This window comes from Callospermophilus lateralis, chromosome 2 (assembly GCF_048772815.1).
Source record: "Callospermophilus lateralis isolate mCalLat2 chromosome 2, mCalLat2.hap1, whole genome shotgun sequence".
NCBI classification, from domain to species: Eukaryota; Metazoa; Chordata; class Mammalia; order Rodentia; family Sciuridae; genus Callospermophilus; species Callospermophilus lateralis.
The window spans coordinates 109,209,020-109,226,166 of record NC_135306.1 but is presented as its reverse complement, the minus strand read 5'-3'; the positions used below and the strand labels follow the sequence as shown (position 1 = coordinate 109,226,166).

The window sequence follows — 17,147 nt, the reverse complement described above, 5'->3', positions numbered from 1 at the left end:
CTCGCTTCTGAAACTGGAGGGGGACCAACAAACAGTAATCCTTGTGACCCGGGAGGCCGAGGCAGGAGGATCTCGAGTTCAATGTCAGCCTCAGCAAGGGCGAGGCGCTAAGCAACTCAGTGAGATCCTGTCTCTAAATAAAATGCAAAAAAGGGCTGGGGATATGGCTCGGTGGTTGAATATCCCCGAGTTCAATCCAATCCCTGGTACTAAAAAAAGAAAACAAAAAAAAACCAACCGGTACAGAGAGCCCAGGACTGCCATGGTGTGAGAAGGGAAACATTCCACCTGGGGCGTGTGGACATAGCCTTCAGCTCTGGGGTTTCCTGGGGCTGAGGGAAAGGCAGACAGGAGGCAGGTGAGGAGAATATTCCAGGCTGTCGAGCCCTGCCTCAGCCCTTCCTCTCTTCCCTTGACAGAGCCCAAACCCAGCCCTCACCTTCTGCGTGAAGACCCATGACCGACTGTACTACATGGTGGCCCCGTCTGCGGAGGCCATGCGCATCTGGATGGATGTCATCGTCACAGGGGCTGAGGGCTACACTCAGTTTATGAACTGACTGTTGTGGCCTCCGGGACCCTCAGGCTGGCCCCAGGACCCACGCCAGCCTCTTGCTGCTCTGCTGGCCCCTGTGGGTAGCTGCACAGCGGGCGCCAGCCCTCACAGGAGCAGGATGTAGCGGAGCGGCCAGGGCCTTTGTGCAAGAAGACTTTGTGGTACTCTGTAGGGATTCAGTCCTGTGAGTTTCTGGGCTCAGAAGAGGAAGGTGGGAGGGGACTTGCTGCCTCCTGGGAGCCCAGAACTCGCAGTTCCTGTTCAGAATGCTGCCCGGTGCCCGGCCCACACCGTGGAGGAACTGCCACAGAGGCTCAGTCTGACCTGCTCTCCCCAGTCTGTTTTCTCTTTGTAAAGGACTAATTATGGTACCAGATTCTGCCAAAGATCCTCTTGCCTCTGCCCTGCAGGGCCTTGGGGCCAAGCAGAGCCACCCCGCGGGGCAGCAGCGCAGGCAGCGCACTGCTCCAGTGCCCACTGCCTCACTGTCTCCCTCGTTTCTATGTTTTTAATTTGCTTGAGGGACAGACACTTCAAGTGTCACCCTTGAGGTTCTAGCCCCATTCCCTGGTTGGAGACCATCACCATGGTCTCCATGGTGATTGCTTCATTGTCATGGTTACATACTAACTGCAGCGGCTCCATGGCTGAGCCCACTGCTCAGTGATGGGCCATCTGAGGGTACGCGCCATCATCTCTCCAGCCCAGGCGCAGGGTCATCTCATGCAGGGGGAAAGGACTGAGCACCTCCCCGCCTCCTGCCTGTGTCTAGTCCCCAGACGTGCAGCCTGCGGCACCCCACGCCAGCTCTCTCCCTTCACTCGTGCCTTGCCTAGAGCCAGAAGGGATGATGCAGGGGATCTGTGACCAGAGGGACAGCCAGCACCTGGGAGAGGAAGCCAAAGGGTGTCCTCTGGGTCCTACAGGGTTGAGTTCCGGACAGGAAGGGAGGTGGCTCAGAGCTCTCAGAGGGAAGGACTGGGCAGGAAGGAACCACAGAGGGACATGCCTGAGTTCCACTGCCCACCCTTCAGCCTCCTAAGGATGATGGAAAAGGGGAGTGGAGGACCAGCCTCCAGCTGTCTGGCCTCAGCCCTTTGCCGCCTTAACACTAAGCCCACCTCCTCTGCCCTCCTCCCCAGCTCCGGGCCCCTGTGGCCTGGGCCAGGCTGGGTGTTTTTCAGTATTGGTAAGCATTTACAAATAAGCAGAACAATAAAGCATTTGGACTATGTAAGTGTGTGGAAGAACAGGCTGTGTGGGGCATGAGCTGGGGTACACGGGAGGGGGGGCAGTGTCTTCTCTACACTGCAGGATTAACACCCCATCAAGGGTTCCAGAAGGGCCCCAGCCCCACCACCTGGCCTCCTGGCCACTGCCCTGCCCCCTGCACTGTGAACAGAGCAGGCTGGGAGATGGGGCAGAGGAGGCAGGGGAGGAGCTGGATCCAGAGGAGGAAGTGCAGCAGGCAGAGGCAGGTGGTGAGGCCACCCTGCTAGTCCCTGGTCACCATGGCAGGAAGCTGAGCGGGAGGTGGAACAGAAGGGCAGCCACCAGGCAGGGGGGCACCTGAGGAGTCAACTGGGTCCCCGAGGTCAGCCGGTCACCATAGCGGTCCAGGAGCATCAGAGCCATTCCATTGGTCCAGCCAAACCCCTCCTGGAGAGAGGCAAGGCCTGTGGGGCCAGATCTCAGGGGAGCCCAAGCCCCTGTTTTGAGGGTGTGGGATTCCCTACCCCAGGAGCTCTGTCCTGCCCATCCCCAGGGGTACCAAGGAGCACACTCAGGTCCTCCCTGTGGGCCCCCAGACAGGACACACTGGGGCCCAGAGGGTCAAGTCAGTTCTTGTGGACAGTGGAGCCCAGGAGTTGTAAGGTGTTGGCCAGCTCAGCCCTGGCCTGCTCACCTGAACTTCATACTCCCCTCCTCCACCTGGCTGTCCACCATTGCTGATGTCATACTGGGGACAAGAGGGCAAGCTGTAGGTCAGGAGCTGTCCCCAAGCCACCACTCTAGCCCCAGGCAACCAGCCTTGGAGCCCTTGGGAGAAGCTCTGGCCTGGAGCTCTGGCCCCTGCAGTGCCTGGCAGTGGCCACTGGGTGCCACCACTTCCTGGCTGCACAGTCCAGGGTCTGCCAACCCTGACTCTTCCCCACCTCACCTGGGGGAGGAGGGTGAGGGACAAAGAACACCCCCTGCCAGCTCACCTTCTCGTACATGGCTGACTTTTGGGAGTAGACATCAAAGTTGGTTCGGATCCAATTCTGGGCCAGCTGGAAAGCCACTTCCTGGGTCCGAGGCGAAGAGGACTTGGCCAAGCCTAGACCCCACCCCAAGCAGAACCTGAATCCCCAGAGTCCCCTTCCCTGGCACAACAGACTGGGCCTTACTGTCCCCACAAAGGGAATGAAGCCTGCCTGGGTCCTGAGACCTCTTGAGCGGGGCCAGAGTGGCCTCTTGAACCAGAGGCCACCCTGCACTTAACCCAGGAACGAGGTTTGGAGGGAGAGGAGGGCTGGTTATACTGGACAGGGGGAGGATATGTTAGCTGCGGGGCAGAGAGAACAGAGAAAGGACAAGGGGTCCTGCATCCTTCAGTCACCTCCCCAGTCCCGGAGCAGCTGGGGTCCACCCTGGTACAGATCCCCTTCCCACCTGCCTACCTCTGATGACCAGATCCTGTAGGGGGGCCCAGGCATTGGGGAAATCCCACTGCTGGCCTGTGTTCCGGAGAGAGGTTGGAATCCCATGCTGGTAGGTCAGGACCTGGCTGTCCTAGAAGGTTCCAGACATTGCTGGGACTGTGGGTGGAGCCTGGGCAGGGAGCCAGGATGCTGGGCCCTCAGGGAGCAGAGGGGCCCTTCCTTCCCTCCTCTTCTTGGCTCACAGCTGTCCCCTGGTGGCCTGAGTGGGACTCGCAGGCAAAGACAGGCACAGACAGCAGTGGGTAGGTGGTTGGCCTGCCAGGTCCCTGCTCAGTGAGTAGAGGGCAGTCCTGTCTCCAGGGGCTCAGAGCAGCCAGCTGTCCCTCACCTCCAGGTATTTCAGAGCCTTGTCCACGGTGGCAGGGTCAGAGAAGCAGCCGGCCCAGAGGGGGGCGAGGTTGGAAGGGTAAAACTCCAGGTTCTTGCCCTTCTCTGTGTCATAGTCGAACCAGGCGCCTTTCTGCTCATCCCACAGGAGGGCATTGAGGGCGGCCAAGCGCTGGGCCCGCAAGTTTCTGTATCTTTCAGCCTGGGAGTCGTTCCCTGGTGATGGCATTGCATTTGGACTGAACAAGCAGAGCCCTACGCTTGTTGACTCTCCTTTAATCTGCATTATTGTGCTCCTCCCCAGGGGCTGAGCCATCCTGGTCAAGGGGCCATGCCTCCCTGGAGCCCACCACTTTTCAAGCCTGTGAGTCATAAAATCCCTGAGCAAATGGCCCTGGACTGCTCATTGTGCCTGCCTGGGTCTCTCTGTGTGTGTGTCCCTGGTTCTGAGAGGGCCAAGTGTAGCTTTGGAAAAAGGGAATGGGGGGGAATTTGGATTTGTGGACTGGGGTGTCCCCCCACAAGTCCTCGAGGCCTCACAGTAGGAAGGGGAGGGGTAGTGTGATGATGAGGGGGGCCCAGTACATTTATGCTACTGCAGAGATGACTCACTGACCTTGCCAATGATGGGGTTTGAGTAGTCAGGCCTTCCCTACCACCAAGCTGGTCAGTCCCCTCCTCCTCTCGGGGGGCTGTGCTCACCCAGGCTGGAGTAGAAGTTGCTCATCAGCCCCTCTGCCTGGCACAGGAAGGCATTCAGATCAACAGGCACCAATTTGCTGGTTCGGATGCTGCTGAGTGAGTCGGGGTTTGGGCCTCCAACCAGCCAGCGAGAAGAGAAGTCCCAGCCAGACTCAGCCCCGGCCTTGAGCTCGGCCCACAGAGCCTCTCGGTCCCCTGTGAGGACAGAGCAGAACGAGGCAGCAGCTGACCTAGGCCTGACACCCACTGTAGGAGTCCAGCTGCCCTCCCGCCAGCCTCCTGCTGCTCACCTTCAGGCAGGGTCTCTGCCAGCTCAGCGTCTTTGCTATAGGACTCAGGCCTGGCAAAGAGGAGAGGTGCGGACTAGCACTAGGAGGTGCTCGGCCCCTCTGCTCAAGCAGGAGACTGAGCTATTTCCACTCAGCTGCCCTTGGGCCCCACAGCCCTGGGTGGCTCAGGGCTCTCAGCATCCCCATCTGAGAGGCCAGGCTAAATTGCAGCTCCTCCAATCCTGGGTCTGTGATGCTCAAACCAGAGTGAATGGAAAAGAAGATTGTGTGTGTGTGGCAGGGCGCAGCTCCCTACCTGGGTCCCCCAAAAGGGACATAGTAGCGATTCAGGTTATAGCTCTTTTCCCCTGAGTGCACAGAGATGGTCCTATTCACTGTCCAGAAGTTTAGTTCCAAGGCGAGGGTCTCGATGTTCTCCCTGCAGTGCAGGCAGCAGAGCCTCAGCCCAAGCACAGGGTGGCCCCCGTATTGGGAGTTCTCCAGTAGAGGGTAGTCCCGCAGGGCAGCACAAGGTGGGTGGGGGGAGACCCACTGTAGGAAAGTGATGTCGTTGGTATGAGCCACGTAGCGATCCATCATGAGGGTCAGGAGCGGGGGTTGACTCCGTTGCAAATAGTACACGCGCCCGCCATTGGGGATGTGCCCATAGCTGCCAAAAAAAAAGGGGGGGGTCTGGTGAAATGGCCAAGGCGGATCCAGCTACAAGCCTGCTTTGCCCAGTCCCATCTGGAGGAGCCCGCTTACGTTTTCACCAGGTCCAGGAAGTTCTGCAGCATGCCTTTCACAGTCTCCGTCATCTCAGAGATGAGCAGACCCTCCATTACCCAGTAGGAGTCCCTGGGAAAGGGGGCAGTCAGGCGTCAGCCCTCGGGCCCTGCACTCTGCACAGCCAGGCCAGTCGGGCACTATCCCTGCGTCCCCCACTACTGACAACCCCTGAGGATTCTCACCAGTAGTAGAACTCAACGAAGCGCCCGCCGGGCACAATGAAGGGGTGTTTTGAGTAGATCAAAGAGAATCGTTCAGGTTGGCTGAGAACCTCTGGCTTTATCTGGAGTAGGAGAGAGGGTACAGGGGAGCCTATCTGCCACAAGAAGGTGGAGGCTATGGTGACGGGGGCAGAGGCCCTGGTGCCATGGCTGAGGAGCCAGGATCTGTCTCTGCTGCTGCATGGCCATGAGGAGCCTTCGGGTCCTCATTCTTCCACAGCTTTCAGGGTCCTGGCTCAACTTATTGGTGTGTGGAAGCCTTGACCACTCAGCTTGGCACCTGGCAGGTGACCACCAGGCAGCAACCTGGGGGCCTAAGCAGGAGAGGGGGTGCTGGCCCTCATTTCCCTTCCACTCCCACCTCTCTGGGGCTACCACCAATCCAAGTCAGGCCCCATGGGCGAGCCTCCCACCCCCAGCTCTGGCAGGTGGGAACAAAATCTGAAATGCTTCCCCAGCTGTGGTGAATGCCTTTCCCCAGGAATCAGGCCGAGGGACAGCAAGGGCAGGAGCAGTGTGGGGCTTGCACAGGGCTCAGCAGCTCCTTTCTCTGCCCATTTGTCCAAGTTCTAGTGTGCATGGTATCTAGTGTGCATGGTATCAGCCTGCCTCAGTCATTTTGAGGAACTAGCAGAACGGGGCACAGGTGGGTCCCTGTGAGGAAGAAGGTGGCCAAGCTGTTGAGGGTGATTTGAGCAGCTCTCAGTGCCAGCAAACAGAGGCCACTGGAGAGCGCTCAGGTGGTTCTGGGAGACCACTCAGGGGGATCCTCCAGGTGGACAAACTACGGGCCTCTCTGAGCCTCAGACAAATGGGAGAAAGTTCCTTGGGACTGTGCTGAGGGAGGGCTCCCCATACACACGCAGCAGCAGTTACTGTCCTGAGGCAGAGGCCTGGTCCAGGAGCCCAACAACCATCCATCTCCCACTCCCAGAGCTGTGGGCCAGACCCTTGGACAGCCCCAGGACAGCGTTACCTGCTTCCCCAGCTTCTTCCAGATCTGGTTCAGCTGCTGTGCCCAGACACGAAGCTTGGCATCCGAGATCTTCTGCAGGAACTGGGGACTGGAAGAGTGCCGGCCCCACAGGGTTCAGGGAGGCAGTCCTGACAGAAGGGTCCTTTCCCATCCCCTCGCCAGAGTCATACCTCTCTTTCCAGTCCCCGGGGGTCCAAGGCTGCAGCTCCTTCCCCACAGCCTGGAAGTGTTGCTGTACGAACTCCTGCAGCTGCTGCCTGGGGATGCTGTGGTTGTGGGCCTCAGCCAGCTCGCTGAACCTCTGCAGGACTTGGTCTGGTGGGCACCAGCAGGGAGGGCTCAGCAGGCTGCCTCTCCACCCGCTCTCTCCCGTGCCTTTTTTTTTTTTTTTTTTTTGGTACCAGGAATTGAATCCACTGAGCCACACTTTAATATTTTATTTAGAGACAGGGTCTTGCTGAGTTCCTTAGGGCCTTGCTAGGTTGCTGAGGCTGACTTTGAACCTGTGATCCTCCTGCCTCAGCCTCCAAGTCACTGGGATTACAGGCATGCACCATTGTGCCCTGCTCTCCCCTGCCTTCTTTGGGTAGGAGGTGGCCTTACCTGGAGCTGTGGAGAGCGACATATCCACAAACTGCTTGTCGTCTGGAAAGAGCTTGGCCATCTGAACTTGGTGCAGGAGTTCCCCATGGCAGTAAATCTGGCTGCAGCGACATTCATGGGTGAAAAGGGTCAGAGAGAGGCTAGAGCCTGAACAGGCTGCTCAGGGAGTGTTCCCTGGGACTGGACTAGGACCGTGCATGTTGGTGTGTGTTTGTTGTGGTGGCAGTTTGTGGGAGGTGGTGACGGACATGGCTGGGAGAACAAGCAGGGTCTTCGTATAGTGATGGAAGTACGCAGTGGCCAGGGCCCAGGCTGGTGAAGAAAGAAGCTGAGTGCTTTAGTCAGTGATGTGTTAGCCCCTGGAGGGCTGGCGTGGACCAACTCTCCGCACAACAGCCTCGTGTGGATCAACCAGGACCAGGAAGTGTTATAACAAAAGCCTGTGAGTTGCACCCGGTGGAAACTGTTGAGATTTTAGACCAGAAAATTTCCAGATGTGGTGTACAATTGGTGCCATGTAAGAGAGTGACTAGTTTGCTCTTGGGTGTTCACTGAAACTGCTCCATGACTGCAGGATATTTATTCTGAAACCTGAAATGCCGGAAAGGTCTTTTTTTTTTTTTTTAATATTTCTTTTTTAGTTCTCGGCGGACACAACATCTTTGTTTGTATGTGGTGCTGAGGGTGGAACCCGGGCCACATGCATGCCAGGTGAGCGCGCTACCGCCTGAGCCACATCCCCAGCCCCCCCCCCCCCCAAAGGTCTTGATGATGTCAACAGAGTTTTCTGATGGAAAAGCGGAGCCCAGAAGAGCTCCTCATGCAATGGCAATGGTGCTCAGGGACATGCTTCGTGCCGCGGGAAGGAGGCCAGGAGGGGCCGCTGTATCGATGAGCAGGCAGCTTCTCTTCCCCCATAGCCAACTTTGGCAGGCCCTGAGGGGTTGATGGATCCTATGGCCACCTGGGAGCTCTCTATTGACCAACAAAAAGCTGGTGGATTTCGGGGTTTGTTTAAGAGGCCACTCACTCTAACAGAGAATCTCTGAAGAAGGTAAGAACAAATCAGCCCAGTGATTGAATTGCGTGCTGCTGTCCTGCAGTGAAGGCAAAGCTGGATGATGAAACCCCCTCTGTTTGGGTTCTTACTGACTCACAGGCAGTGGCCAATGGCCTGGTAGATGGGCAGTGAAAAACTGAACTATTAGAGATGTCCTCCCTACGGGGCAGAACCCAATGGGAGTCATTATAGAAATTTAAGAGGGGGTGGTAAAGTGACAGAGCACACCTGGGTATAGATGCAAATGCTCAGAATTCTATTAAATGCTATCTTGGAACAGAAGATCCTGCAGCTCTGTGGACTGCTGGGCAACTTTCCTTCAGATCAAGAAACACAATGTTAAGCCGGTGTTTCATGTTTCCAGACATGGTGGCGCATGTCTGGAATTCCAGCAGCTCAGGAAGCTGAGACAGGAGGATGCCAGTTCAAGGCCAGCCTCAGCAACTTAGCTAGGCCCTAGGCAACTTTGAGACCCTGTCTCAAAAACTAAAAAAGGCTGGGGACATAGCTCAGTGGTAAAATGTCCCTAGGTTTGATACCCAGTATATTAAAAAAAAAAAAAAAATGATGGGTAATGGAGAGGAGAAATGTAGCTGTAGGTAAATAAATAAATAAATGAGTTGTGCAGTGAAGGAAACCTAACATCACGTTGGTGCCTGAGAGGGACTTGGGACAAGAGAATAATACATCTCTTAGTATGGGCATACCAGATGCCTGCGGGCGCGAAGCCTCGAATTTGCCAGGAGTCCTCCTGCTTTGGGAACCCGAGTGGCACTGCTCTGAAACATGCTGGTCATATGATAAGCTGATGAGCTGGACCAATTGCTGAGGACTGGATGTCACTTGAGGAATGTGCCAGTCTTTTGACTCTTAGGTTCAGGTTACATTTACTACAAGGAGAGCAGAGCATTTGGGAAAGAATTTCCGGAAACTTCTCCCTACTGGCCCTTTGAAGTGGGTGGTTTACCGTGTGGCAGACAAATCACTGTAACTGTAAACCTTGATAATCAAGTGCTTGAAAAGTTCTTGGTTACGGTGGACAAAATATAGCAGTAGCAGCAGCAGCATGCTTGAGCCGACACTGCGTGCTATATGCACAGAGGCCGGCCACCTTTGTTTTTGGAGACAGATGATTACCCAACAGAATAGAGGAAGATGGGATTCTAAGGGGATCAAACGTGGCAGCACCTGGCCGTCCAACTGCTCCCGAGGAACAACCCCATTCTGAGACGAGGAAGGCTGTGGGCCTTTCTTCAGCATACTCAGTTTCACCTCAGTACAACAGACCGTGCCTCTCACTCTGCAGTGGGGAACCCAGCGCTCAGGCCCTCCACACTCAAAGACGACAGACAGGACGGATTGAACACCACTGGCCAGGAGACAGAGGGGGCTTTGGGTGAACAGGTTCCCCTACTGTGGAACAAGATGAATATGCTTTTAATGAGGAGCAGCACTCAGAGAAAAAGGATTTATTAACTAGATCAAGCAGGCTGGGGAGTTCTCTCCCAGGAGGGGATCACGCTGTAGGAGTCAGCCTGGAATAATGACCAAGGAGGACGCTGTAGTGAAGAGTCAGGCCAGGTGCTAATCATGCTGGATTATGACTGGACCCAGCGTGGGCAAGGGCCAGTGCACTGCCCCAGCAGGGCCTCTTGATTAGTGAACACAGACTTAAGACCAAAACAACCATGGCAACACCTTGCATTCCAGCTGCTGAGGCTCCAAGGCCACAGTTCTGGGGATCTTAGGGGCATTCATACTTGTGGGGGTTCTCTAGGGGCACCTGCAACGTGCACTGATGCACTATGTCTGTCCTTACCTACCCTGCAAGCCAGGGCAGGTAAGGAGAGGAGTATTCTGAATACCACCATGTCCTCCCTGTAGGAGGGGGGTCCTGTACCTATTGGTGCACACAGTGAAACCAGTCTCAGTGCAAGCCTGCGAACTAAGGCAGGGTAACTGGCCTTGTCCCCAACCAACCTGGAACCCTGAAAATTATCAAGTCATGCCACCTGCACTGATGTCTATTCATAATGTCTATTCTTCTACTGGAAGACTTTATAGAAAACATCTCTGTAATTTTTACAGGCACATCTATAAGGAGACAGAATTGTTCTGTGACCATGCTATGATATAATGCTGGCATTGTTGGTAAGATTTAACTACCTTATATAAACAAATCATATGATAGTACTGAGAGTGACGACTGAACATATTAGGAGACTGAGTCAAAGCTTCCTGAGGATGTAAAACCAATGGAAAGTGACCGGCCTGAAGAGGAATTTTTGTTTATTCCTTTTTTTGGTACTGAGCATTGAACACAGGTGTGCTTTTCCAGTGAGCCACATCCTGGCCCTTTTTTCATTTTTTTAATTTTGAGACAGAGTCTCACTAAATTGCTGAGGCTGGACTCGAATTTGCCATCCTCCTGCCTCTGGGATGACATGCATGTGCCACCACACCTGCTGCTAATTTCTATACTAAGCAGTTCTGATGCAAACCAGGTACTTCCCACCCCCACCATAATTAAGTATCTCCAGAAACCCCCCACCATATTTGTAACATAAAAGCTTCTCTTAGTCAACAAGATCTTTACAAAGAATGTCAGCAGGATTTCTGCAAAGAACTCAGTGTGATTTGAAGCTTCCTCTGTCTTGTAAAGGCCAGGTTTCTCTCTCTTGTAAAAGCGAGGTCTGCCACCAAGCTTGTTGTTGTGCTAAATATATTATCTTGAAAAACCTCTGTCTAGCCTAAAACATGGGACAGGGAGTAACTGTCATGTACCCACCCACTGTGTAATAACCACATCGCTGAGTATTAATCTAAGAGAATTTCCAGACTTGAGGTCCAGAGAATTTTGGGTATTAGCCCTTCTGGACCACTGCAGTTTAAATAAAACTGCTTCCTGAAAATTCCTCAGGTGTCCAGCCTCATCTGTCCTATATCAGTTCTGTACAAGTTTTTTTTTTTTTTGGGGGGGGGTACTGGGGATTGAACTCAGGGACACTGAACCACTGAGCTACATCCCCAGCCCCCCACCATTTTTGTATTTTATTTAGAGACAGAGTCTCACTGAGTTACTGAGTTGCTTAGCATCTCGCTTTTGCTGAGGCAGGCTTTGAACTTGCAATCCTCCTGCCTCAGTCTCCTGAGCTGCTGGAATTACAGGTTGCACACCACGCCTGGCTAGATCTGCACAAGTTTATCATAAGATGCAAATAGGTCACATTCGTTGTTTCTTTAAATCTATCCCTAGCCATCATTGCTTTCTTCTCATATCAGGCACAGACTGACTGATACTATTGCTGTATCTATCACTTAATTCTATACTAAATGTAGATGACCCAGCAAATACAATGGTTTTGTCATAAGAGAGCAGAGGTCAGAGGAGTGTTGGTATATGCAATTCAATTGTGATGCTGAGTGGACTGCACAGGTTTCAGGGCACAGCTTAATGAAACCATACTCACTTCAGATGCCAGCTGCTTGTTTGGGGGTCCCCAGGCTACTTGTACTTCAGCCAACTCATTGCAAATTTGGGGGTTCCCATAATCCCTTACATTTGGTAATTTGTTAACGTGGCTCATGGAACTCTGGGAGGTGCTATTCTTTTTTAATATTTTTTTAGTTGTTAATAGACCTTTATTTTTATTTATTTATATGCGGTGCTGAGAATTGAACCCAGTGCCTCACACTTGCCAGGCAATTGCATTACTGCTGAGCCACACACAGCCCCAGCCCTGGGAGGTGCTATTCTTACAATTCTAGTTTTATACAAATCAGTACAGTATACAAACTGTACTTAAAATTATAGTTTTTTTAGGAGACAGAGAGATGAGGATGGTGGGAACACAGGGTAAGAGAATAATTCTATAAAATGGGCCCACTGTGTTGACCCCACAGGCTTTCTTTACCAAAAAGCAATTTACCTGCAACCCTCCCTGGCCTAAGTGGACAGGCTATGTCACATTCCTCAGCAAACTCCCTGTTATCTGCAAGGAAATGGAGGCAGGAAATAACATCGATAAGAGGAACCCAAGTTACTTTGAAGGGAGAGACATTTGTGACCTTTTCATAGAACAGATCCCAGAAGATAAGGATAATTCCTCCTAACCATAAAAACCTATAAAGATGATTAAGAATCCAATATAACCAGTCACCCTGGGCCAAGGTGACATAGAGTTGTCGTGGTCATGGGGACTAGAAAGTCTGTCAATCCGTTGTCAGTCAAAAGTCAAGAGGTGGACTGGGTGGAATTCTCCGGGATCCCCAATAAAACTGGAGTGCAGGAGAAGCACACTGTCCTCCTCTCTGAAAAGATCCACTCTCTCCCCTGAAAGTGTCCCCTTTCCCTTTTCGTGTCCCTTCAATAAACTCATCACTCTGAGTGACAAGTCTGAAATCTTTCTGACTTGATTACAAGAATCGGGGTTTGAGAGGGGCCTTTGCGCTGCCTCAGTTCCTTGAAAAGCGCCAGCTCCACAACAGCGTTATCATAATAATGAAATGAAGAAACACAGGGAGATGTAGAAGGGGGAGGCGGCCAGGGCAGGATGGTGAATGAGGAAGTCAAGTGCGTCCAGACCAAGGGAGCATGGAGAAGGTCTGCCAAGGAGGTCAACTTCCCGGTTGACGCAAGTGCTCACGGACACGAGCGAGAAACAGTCAGACACAATCAGATAGATGCTTGTGACCTGGTGCTCCTTTAGTGTGCCCAACAGACAAACTAAGACAGACACAAGGACACAGGGAACACCAACAGAGAGGAGAGCACGGGCAGGGGAGAAGAAAAGCAAGGGAGGGATTCCAGAGACATAAAAAGAACCATCCCACACTTCTCTAGCCAACTCCTCGCTCCAGGTCCCTTCCTGAAGTCTGTTGCTGTGGCTTGGAACACATCTCTGTTCAACTGCTCTCTCTGTCCCATTCATTAATTCTTTGCTGAATGGAAACAATGAACCTAAGACCCCTGGACAGTAACAGTAACACACAGGGGAGGTGTGGGAAGGTCCTGAGGGCAAGCTCCCACGTCTTTTCCTTGTAAAATCAGGACACATCGCCCTCCCGCCCACTGACGGGTTGACTTCCTTTCCAATCCTCCGTATTCAGAGCTTGGGGTTTCATTGTTTAGGCAAGACTGATTGAATCTGGGCCACAACTGGAATCCATCTCCAGCCCCTGCCCCCCACCCAGAAGGAGGAGTCTGGGCTGGTACCAGGTGGCTCAGAGCCGGCCTCCTAACCACGTGGTCAGGCTTTCCCCAGTGGCCTGACCCCTGGCTGAGTCAATTCCTTAGCAAAAGCTCTTTAGCATAAGATGGCCATGAATACCAAAGACAATCCTATCATTTGGGAAATTCCAAGAGTTTAGAGGTCACCTCCCAAGAACTGAGGTCAAAGAGCAAAACTGTTAATTATACAACAGTCCACCCCCTAGTCTTTGGCCACCAGTCCCCTACAGCAAAACAGTCATACTTTTTCTCAGCATTTATGTTTGGTGTAGCATTTTTTTTTTTAACAGATAAAGAAACAGCATCAAGATGCTCCATTTAAAATTTAGAGAAACTAGCAAGGAGGAAGAGATGGGTGATTTTCCAATACATATGACCATTAATATTAGCATTATAATCTTATCAACAATGCAATGTTTTACAATATCACCATATGGCAGATAATAGCAGAACAATAAAAGTGAAAATATGTTGGCATAACACTAGAGCCCTATTGTCCTAAATGACAGGCTATCATCATATCACAGGACAAAATGTCCTCCAGGATAAGGCCACTCAGTTGTACAGGGTTCCATTTGATCTTATCAGGTGCCAAGGCAGGCATCTGGTGTAAGTGACTAAGAGGCGATGCCATCCTTTCCTTTGAGCCTCCTTCAGAACACTAATGGAACAGGGGAGTTCCCTCTTTGCATTTATCATCGATCCACCTATTCATTTCCTTCCTCTCTCAGCTGCAAGCCTTCCTTCTCTCCATGGATACCCAAACATTTTCTCCTTTGGGAAGGACTTTAGGTTCCGCCATTGTGCCTGTGCAGATTGCAGTTAGCAATTCTGGTCTAGCAAGTGCCTCTCCCTCAGTGCCTTCACATAGGCAGGGCTGCATCCCTACAGACCAGGTGGGCTAACACAGCACTGCGGCTGCCTCTGCGGCTGGCCCCATATTGCCAGAGGGAGTGAAGGCCTGGTCCACCCACCAGGCCCTTAGAATTCTCATATGAAGGTTTAAAGGTTTAGTTACATTTTCTTGCTTAGGAATCATTGCTGCTTCTTGCCCTTGGGTCTGAGACTGTTGTATCAGGCAAGATAGAGAAAGGTGACATGGAGGCAGGAGTGGGATGTGTGTGGCTCAGTGGTAGAGCGCTCCCCTAGCATGAGCGAGGCACTGGGTTGGATCCTTAGCATCACATAAAAATAAATAAATAAATAAGGTATGTGTCCAACTACAATTAAAAAAAAATTAAAAAAAAAAAAAGAAAGATGACGTGGGTACCAAGGAAAAAAGCATAGTTATGCTGTCATCTCCCCCCATGGGAAGAACTGGATCATCATACCAGCCCCCCACCTCTCTTAATTCCCCAGAAAAGCGGAGCCCTCTATCTAGCAGGGATCCTCCTGAGGCGCTCCCCCTCGTGGAGGTGAGCACGTGTGGGAAGGTGTGTAAGGCAGCCTTCTACGCCTTCGTCTTGCCCTGTGGCAGATAAGAAGTGTTTCAACTGCGGCGTCCTCTGTCCTGGTCCTCTTGCAGTACTTTGAGCATTTCCGCCTGCACTGCCAAGCAAAGCCTTGTCCCTTCCTGTTAGGACAAACCTGCAGCCTCCCAGGATCCCTGGCATCAGTCCAACTTGCCCCTGTGTTCAGGGCCTTCTTCCAGGGGATTCTGTACAATAGCCAGGGGCCTCAGTCTCTTTTGCTGACAAACAAAAGCTCTTATTGGCATTTTAGGCCTTAGAGGGAAGTAAAGAAATAGGTTTACGTTCCCCCCAACTCCGCATTGCTCAGTTGTTTATTTTGGTACCTGGGACTGGACCCAGAAGCACTTATCACTATTTGCTAGAATAATATAATCCTGAGAACAGTCCTGTGGTTCAGAGAGCAGCTTGGAGGACAGGCTCTGGTCAGCAGGCTCCTGGACTGTGTACAGGCCATTCTCAGGCAGCTTCACCTTGTCCCAGGACTGGAGGCTCGGTGCCTGGCACAGAGCCTGCTACACCAGAAAACCTAATTCCCTCTTCCCTCTGAAGAGCTGAGTCTCAGAGCTTGAGGCCTCACTCCAGCCTTCCATCCCAGCCCACCTCGCTGCCCCCAGAAGCCTTCGCCAGAAGCCTACCTCTCACAGGGTGGCGGTAGGGCCCCCTGGGACCTCAGTCCCAGCCCTAGCAAGAGCAGCAGGTGCAGCTCCCAGGTCTTCCAGGCCATGGTGGCTCTGACTGTGGCAGAGGGAGCAAGTCTGGCACCTCCAGCTCCCTGGGCACAGCCTGGCTTCACTACCTATCCAGGTCAGTCAAAGTCCAGGCTTTGAGGTGTGGCCACCTGAGGGGATGTGGCCTACCTACCCCTACTGATCTCTGGCCACAGGGCTCACCCCTCTCTTTCCACTTTTTTTTTGCCTTTTCTGTTCACCAGTTTCAACTGGGGCCACCTGCTCAGGCCCGTCCCTCAAAGTCATGTGGTTAGGTTTGGGGGAATGGGCCCCTGAGGGCCAGGGAGATAGTTAAGGCCACACATCCCATGAGCTAGATGCCAGTTCCTTGTGTGGCTCCAAAACTGCTAGCCTCAGGGGTGACCCTTTCTTCATCACTGGAAACAGAGTGGCTGAAGAGTCTATCCTCAGTGTTGCATAAAGCTCAGGGACCCTCATGATTATCTACAGGAGTACTGTGGGAACGCAGGACAGCCTAACCATTCGGGCAGGGATGGGTCAGGATGACCCAGTGGGTCTTGAAGATCACATAGGAGTTTGCCAAGGGAATGGGCAGGAGGCCATTTCCGTGTGCTGTTAAGGGAATAGTGAGAAGCTGGGCCAGCTCCACAGAACTTGGCCTTGCAGGGGAGGTTGTGAGACAAGCTGGCGGGTCGCGTTGGCACCAGTCTGTGAGAGGGCTTTGCCAAGCCAAGGAGGCAGCTGGCTGAACCGGCAGGCTTGCTTGGAAGAAGAGTGGTGGAGGATGGGCAGGCACATTAGGAGGCTGGAGCAAGGAGGCCGCGCAGCCATGATGCAAGCGGGCCAAGACTCAGGCTTGAAGCAACGGGGTGGGATGGGGGGCCCACGGGGAGGTGCCTTCTGCAGGCTGTCACCTCTGAGTTAGTGGTTGGCGTGACCTCTACTGTAGGACACAGGCTTGTGGTCGGAGGCTGTCAGCCTCAGCGCCTGAGCAGTGTGTGCCACCATTCAAAGAACTTCGGCTAAATTTATCAGTATTTGAGCAAAGAAGGGATTCATGAACCAGGCAGCACGCGGAAACAGTAAGGTTCAGGGAGCTCCCTGGAGCAGCAGGGCAGTATTTACAGAGGGAAGAAGGAAGTGCCTGCAGGAATAACCCGGTTGGTTACCGCTTGGCCTTGGCTTCGTTTGGACCTGTCTGAGAAGTTTGCAGCCTGTGATTGGCTGAAAGCGCAGGTGCAGTGCTTGGCTGAGACTTGGCCACTGCTTAGGAAACTGTGCTCCCAAGGGAGCCTGCCTTCACCTACCTGTTGGAGGAGCTTTAGGACGATTTTAATTGTTCTTGTTTTGGTAAACTAATCAGTTTTAAGGGATTGGCTAAAACCTTGAACACTGACACCACTTGCTGTCATCATCATAATGGACTTGTTTTGTCTCAGTATGAAATTGACAATTCACAAAAATCCACTTAGTTGGGCGGTTGGGCAGTGCTTTATGCTTTATGTTTTTGTTGTTCTGTGCATATGAATCATTTAGTAACAAAGGATG

General features: G+C 52.8%; 2 protein-coding genes across 19 annotated transcripts in view; one reads left to right on the top strand and one right to left on the bottom strand.

The window, feature by feature from the left end:
* The window catches only part of Phldb1 (pleckstrin homology like domain family B member 1), a 47,236-nt gene extending 45,443 nt beyond the window's left edge, over positions 1 to 1,793 (top strand). For all 17 annotated transcript variants that reach the window (XM_076846326.2, XM_076846324.2, XM_076846343.2 and 14 more), the window contains one exon: positions 420 to 1,793. In XM_076846326.2, coding sequence (XP_076702441.2) covers positions 420 to 560 — 141 coding nt within the window. In that variant the 3' untranslated portion in view covers positions 561 to 1,793. The remainder of the gene's footprint in view (positions 1 to 419) is intronic.
* Positions 1,775 to 15,634, bottom strand: Treh (trehalase). 2 transcript variants are annotated; one of them, XM_076846344.2, is made up of 15 exons: positions 15,546 to 15,634; positions 7,149 to 7,249; positions 6,716 to 6,860; positions 6,546 to 6,633; positions 5,531 to 5,631; positions 5,325 to 5,417; positions 5,113 to 5,229; positions 4,876 to 4,998; positions 4,581 to 4,630; positions 4,291 to 4,485; positions 3,590 to 3,804; positions 3,220 to 3,331; positions 2,764 to 2,876; positions 2,463 to 2,516; positions 1,775 to 2,215 (listed from the first exon to the last, which is right to left on the bottom strand). In XM_076846344.2, exons 1-15 carry the CDS (start codon positions 15,632 to 15,634, stop codon positions 2,063 to 2,065), a joined length of 1,749 nt encoding a protein of 582 aa, XP_076702459.1. In that variant the 3' UTR covers positions 1,775 to 2,062. The 2 variants fall into 2 exon arrangements, with proteins under 2 accessions (XP_076702459.1, XP_076702460.1); XM_076846345.2 differs by lacking the exon at positions 5,325 to 5,417.
* Positions 15,635 to 17,147: the final 1,513 nt, after the last annotated feature.